Source organism: Physeter macrocephalus, chromosome 7 (assembly GCF_002837175.3).
Source record: "Physeter macrocephalus isolate SW-GA chromosome 7, ASM283717v5, whole genome shotgun sequence".
Lineage (NCBI taxonomy): Eukaryota > Metazoa > Chordata > Mammalia > Artiodactyla > Physeteridae > Physeter > Physeter macrocephalus.
Window position 1 is genome coordinate 110,550,340 of NC_041220.1, and position 6,000 is coordinate 110,556,339.

The following is a 6,000-nucleotide window of genomic DNA, read 5'->3' on the forward strand; positions in this document are numbered from 1 at the left end:
TCTTGTCATTTTTGAAGACCTTGAACTTTAAAGGCTTGCTTGTCTTCCATCTAGCTCTGGCTTTAGTGCAGGGAGCATTGTCCCCACTGTTCTGGGTCGAGTCTGCTACACCCCGACAGCTTTTGCATCTCTCCCAGTTCTGACCCCAGGGTAGGCCCCGACGTTATAGATGGGCAGCAAAAGGCAAGCTGCAGGTGCTGGTAAATGCCACCCTAATTGTGGCCCAGACTTGAGAAAATATACAGACGTCAGTCAATGCTCTCATCTGCTGCAAGTGACCCTTGTTTTGTTTTGGTTGGGGTGGTGGGTGTTGGGGTGGAATGGTGACCCGAACAGGTGGTTCGCAGAAGCTGCAGCGAGGAGAAGCTACTGTGCTTGGTGCGGGAGCGAGCTGGCCACACCTGTGAGGCTGCGGTGATTGTGATTCTCATCCTGGTGTGGGAAGGAATCCCACTCTCTCTGGCCGACAAACTGTACTCCGAGCTCACCGAGACACTGAGGAAATACGGCACGCTCACCAATCGTCGGTGTGCCCTGAATGAAGAGTAAGTGCATCCCAGGCCTCTCCTCTCTTTCCACCGCTAGGAAAGCTGAATTGTTGGTTTGAGGGCAGAGAGTTGAAACTGCGTTTTCACATTTACAAAACAGGGATCAAAATGCCTGCTTCACAGCCATGCAGTAGGAACTTGCATTTGCTAATGCTAACATGGATACTGCGAAGCAATTTCATTTACTAATATTTTGTACCTTCGGACAGTGTAGCTATGAGTTAGAAGCAGCTTGCTGGAAATCTGAGTGTCTGTACCCACAAACTCAACCATACCATAAACCTGAAAATATTTATGTGTCCGCTTACTGCAAGTGACAACTGTTTTGTGTGCCTAGCCACCACATTAGTAAGTATTGACACCACTTCTGTGTAGCAGTATCTGAGACAGTTCGGTGAGAAACTTTAGGATTCCCAGGTCAAGGACTTTATATGTAGCAAACATAAAAATACAAGGCTTATTTATAGAAGTTCTGTAGAAACAAACTGATTTTGACTCATTGCAATCTAGTCCATTATTTCCATAATAATAATCAAAATCACTTCTACTTTTACTGCTACTGAATAATCAAGAAATTAGTGGCTATGGATGGGCATTATTTTCGAGGAATATAAAAATTTGGAATAGGAGAGCAAGGTATGCAGTTAAATATATTTCATGCATCCAAATGCTGGTATGGTTTTGTTTGTGTTTTTTTGTTTTTTAATTATCTACTTGCAGGAAGTTTACATCTTCTTAATTTTTTATTTTCCTTCTGCTATGCTATTCTTGTATGTCATTAAAAGAATACAGGAAAATTAAGAGTGCTGCACTGAAATCCTATGTAGCTATTTTACTCACAGTCGGTACTAAAATAATTTTAATATTGCGCTTTTTTCTTAGTTTTTAAAATTTTTTTGGCTGCGTCAGGTCTTAGTTGAGGCATGCGGGATCTTTCGTTGTGGCGCGGGCTTCCCTCTAGTTGTGGCGTGCAGGTTTTCTCTTCTCTAGTTGTGGTGCGCGGGCTCCAGGGCACGTGGGCTCAGTAGTTCAAGGCACGCAGGGTCTCCCGCTGAGGTGCGCGAGCTCAGTAGTCACGGCGTGCAGGCTTCTATAGTTGCAGCGCACGGGCTCAGTCACCCCGCGGCACATGGGATCTTAGTTCCCCGACCAGGGATCGAACCCGCGTCCCCTACATTGAAGGCGGATTCTTTACCACTGGACCACCAGGGAAGTCCCTGCACTTCTTCCTTTAGTCACCTTTCTTCTGCGTCCACCAAACTACAAAAGAGTTTACTGAGCTTATGGAAACATTGTGCTGCTCATTGCAACAATCCGTTGCTAACCAGATTTGTCCTTTTGCTGACTATTACTCTAACTGGTATGGTTTTACTGTATATTAACATAGGTTCTCCCTCTGGGTCATTGGAGGTGGGTAGGGAGGGTTGCAAATCAACTATAAATAATCTATTTAGGAAAGTTACTTTTCCTATATGAAAGTGTGGCTTGGCTTTCTATGATAGTTATGATCCCAAAATGTCATGGTGTGTACCTCAAGGCCATCAACCCTCTTTTACAAATGATAGGTTTGATGGTAGAAGTTGCTGATTCATAAGACATGACTCAAACTTGTGATTGACTGCTTTAGGTATAAAGTAATATTCCATTTACCCTAACATCCCTTGTTTCCCCTTTTAAAAAATGTATTTAGGTGTCTTTAATCAGAAAGAAAATGCAAGTTAAGGCATCTTGAGCTGATGTTGGTGATAGCATTTTTCTCAGGAATTCAGCGACATTGTCTTGTTTTTGTAAAGCAGACTTCCTCTTAGACTTGGTAGCTGGAACTTCTAAACCACCAAAGAACATCTTGTGAGAATGACATTTGTTTTATTTAAATTTCTTGAAGTTTCTTGCAAACCATATTTCACATTTTTTGTAATTGATTTAATTTTTATTAATATTATACATCTCTGTTATTTTTCCCCTGAAGGCTTTTCTTTGATTCCTATAAATGCCATTGTCTGAAATAGAATTTCTTTCTATATGTCAGATTCTATGTTACGAACTTTCCTAAATTGTGTTATTTTGCATTTGAAAACCATGAATGATGATTGGGCCAGGGTCTAAGAAAAATTAATTTGTTTAACTGGTCTAAATAGGGACCAGAACAAAACTATTAAAAGATGTGCTTCAAATATTGACATTTTAAAGGCCAATCTGTATACTTTTGCTTAACTTCGTCTATAATTTCAAGGTAAAGATGAGTAGTTATTTAGATGATGTTCTAGCTTTGGGCTACCTATACTTAGAGCAAGTTTCCAAAAACAAAAAATACACTTGAGGTACGTGATTCAAATAGACACTTAACCAATGGCGATAGAGACTTCACTCAGATATAGCTTTTGAAGTTTCTTCTACCCTATAAAATAAGTTTTATTTTATGTCTGGCAAAAGTTAAAATTACGATTTTTTGTGAAGAATGGAGGGTAATCTCAAATTGGGGCTGCTGACGCATTTTAATATTCAAAGCTGTGGGACTCTCATCTCTGAGTTCTTATAAATTCCAGTGCCCACATGCACCATAACCACCCCCTGTGAGTCCAGAGAAGAACTCCAAGAGCATCTTCCAGTGGGAAAGTCAAAACGGGTTTTTACATTTCCTTTGAGCCCAGCCAGCTGTTTCTCCTTTAAAGATTTCCCTTTGAGATTTTTATTTTATGACTAAGCCTAACCAATAATTTTTTGGCAAGTAAGAGTTGTGGGAGTGTATCTGTCATTATAAGGAAGTCAAAGCCAGAAATGTCTCTGCCATGCTGGGTGATATTAAACTTTTAAAGAAACTTCATATTATAAAAATTTTCCAATATACGTAAATGGAGGAGTGCAGTATATTTATCAACATTTTGCCAATACTATTCCATATATTCTGTGCCCCCCCCCACTTCCTAACCCCATCCCCACCAGTGTTTTAAAGCAAAACAGAGGCCATATCATCTAAGCTATGTTCACTTCAGTGTGTATCACTAACAGATAAGGACTTTGTTGTTTTACAGTGTTGTGTTAGTTCCTACTGTACAGCAAAGTGAATCAGCTATATGTATACATATATCCCCTCTTTTTTGGATTTCCTTCCCATTTAGGTCACCACAGAGCACTGAGTAGAGTTCCCTGAGCTATACAGTAGGTTCTCATTAGTTATCTGTTTTATACATACTAGTGTATATAAGTCAATCCCAATCTCCCAATTCATCCCACCCTTTCTTTCCCCCCCTTGGTGTCCATGTTTTTTTCTCTGTGTCAGTGTATCTATTTCTGCCTTGAAAACAGGTTCATCTGTACCATTTTTCTAGACTCCACATATATGCATTAATACACGATATTTGTTTTTCTTTTTCTGACTGACTTCGCTCTGTATGACAGTCTCTAGGTCCATCCATGTTGCTGCAAATGGCACAATTTTGTTCCTTCTTATGGCTAATATTCCATTGTATATATGTACCACATCTTCTCCATCCATTTCTCTGTTGATGGGCATTTAGGTTGCTTCCATGACCTGGCTATTGTAAATAGTGCTGCAGTGAACATTGGGGTGCGTGTGTATTTTTGTTTGTTTGTTTGTTTGTTTGTTTGTTTTTTCCGGTACGCGGGCCTCTCACTGTTGTGGCCTCTCCCGTTGCGGAGCACAGGCTCCGGACGCGCAGGCTCAGCGGCCACGGCTCACGGGCCCAGCTGCTCCGCGGCATGTGGGATCCTCCCGGACCGGGGCACGAACCCGCGTCCCCTGCATCGGCAGGCGGACTCTCAACCACTGCGCCACCAGGGAAGCCCGCGTGTGTATTTTTGAATCATGGTTTTCTCAGGGTATATGCCCAAGGACTTTTTTTTTTTTTATAAACAAAACCTAGTCACAGTGTCATTATCATTCATCTCAAAATTGAGTGATTCTTTAATATCATTTAACGTTCAGACCATGTTCAAATTCCCTAAATGGATACCATTTCCAATGTACACATATATACACATATACATATTAGATATACATATATATAAAGTAAAAAAATACTGACGAAAAGAAATTCCATATCTTACATTTGATTGAGGGTTTTGAGTAGGTCCCAGTTCATGCCTGTTGTCTAGTATAGTTATTGATAGAACTTCCTTTTACTCTCAAAAGTGTCCCAGTTTGTAAGATAAAGTATATGATTCACAAGGCTCTTTTACTTTATTATAGTTTCCCCTCTCTTTTTTGTGAATTTATTTTTAAAGGGACTGTATGATTTGCTTTGTAGAATTTCTCACATTCTGGATTTGGCTGTGCACACTTGCTTAACTTGTTCCTCTGTCACCAATATCTTCCGTACACTGGTAGTTAGAGACTTAAATATGTATGTATACACGAATGTATATATTAGCAAAATGCTTCATAAGTGGTGATGAAATAATCTTAGTTCTTCATACCCATCAAGAGGGACATAATATCTGCTTTGTTCCATTTATAGTGATGTTATGAGTGTTCAGTTGAGGAGTTGTTAGCTTGATCCACCCATCATAAAGTTTACTAGAAAACTTTTACCTAATGGTTTAGCACATCCATCGATGATTATTACCTGTTTCCATTAGTTTGCCAATTGGTAATTTTCTTATTTTTTAAAGTATAAATTTGTTATGTACATTTAATTTATTTTGCTAATTTTTCTATTCTTGCATAAGTTTAAATGGCTGATATAATTTTTAGTTTAAATTTTGTTTTTTAAAATATTTATTTATTTATGATTTTTTGCTGCATTGGGTCTTCGTTGCTGCGTGCAGGCTTTCTCTAGTTGAGGTGAGCAGGGGCTACTCTTCATTGCAGTGCGTGGGCTTCTTATTGCAGTGGCTTCTCTTGTTGCGGAGCACGGGCTCTAGGCACGCGGGCTTTAGTTGTGGCACTCAGGCTCAGTAGTTGTGGCGCACAGGCTTAGTTGCTCCGCGGCATGTGGGATCTTCCCGGACCAGGGATCAAACCTGTGTCCCCTGCATTGGCAGGCAGATTCTTAACCACTGCACCACAAGGGAAGTCCCTTTTTTTTTTTTTTAAACAGAAGTCCAAAGAGGTTGAGAGTGTTTTTAAAAATCTGTTGTACAGGTTAATATTTTTATTACAATTTCTCTGATTTGTTATTTAACCATTAGCCAGATTCTGAGCCATGTTAAAATTAGGCTGCAATGTAAAAATTCTAACAATATTTGAAAGGCCCCTATAAAAATAAAGGTGCCTTTTCAGAAGCCACTTCATATAGGAAATTACCTTGAAGTCATTTTGTTATGTGTGAGTTTTTTCAATTTCTATATAATTCACACACCATAAAATTCACCCTTTTAAAGTACACTATACAGGGGCTTCCCTGGTGGCGCAGTGGTTGCGCGTCCGCCTGCCGATGCAGGGGAACCGGGTTCGCGCCCCGGTCTGGGAGGATCCCACATGCTGCGGAGC

At 40.1% G+C, this 6,000-nt stretch overlaps 2 protein-coding genes across 8 annotated transcripts in view; one reads left to right on the forward strand and one right to left on the reverse strand.

Annotated features, from left to right (window-relative positions):
• Positions 1-6,000, reverse strand: part of PPA2 (inorganic pyrophosphatase 2) — a 320,000-nt gene that overhangs the window by 116,018 nt on the left and 197,982 nt on the right. The gene's annotated exons all lie outside the window — the stretch shown is intronic.
• The window catches only part of TET2 (tet methylcytosine dioxygenase 2), a 136,087-nt gene that overhangs the window by 100,784 nt on the left and 29,303 nt on the right, over positions 1-6,000 (forward strand). For 6 of the 7 annotated variants that reach the window (XM_007106506.4, XM_007106503.4, XM_007106502.4 and 3 more), the window contains one exon: positions 337-545. In XM_007106506.4, the coding sequence (XP_007106568.1) occupies positions 337-545 (209 nt within the window). Of the gene's footprint in view, positions 1-336; positions 546-6,000 lie in introns of those variants that run through there. The other variant, XM_007106507.4, reaches the window with a different exon arrangement.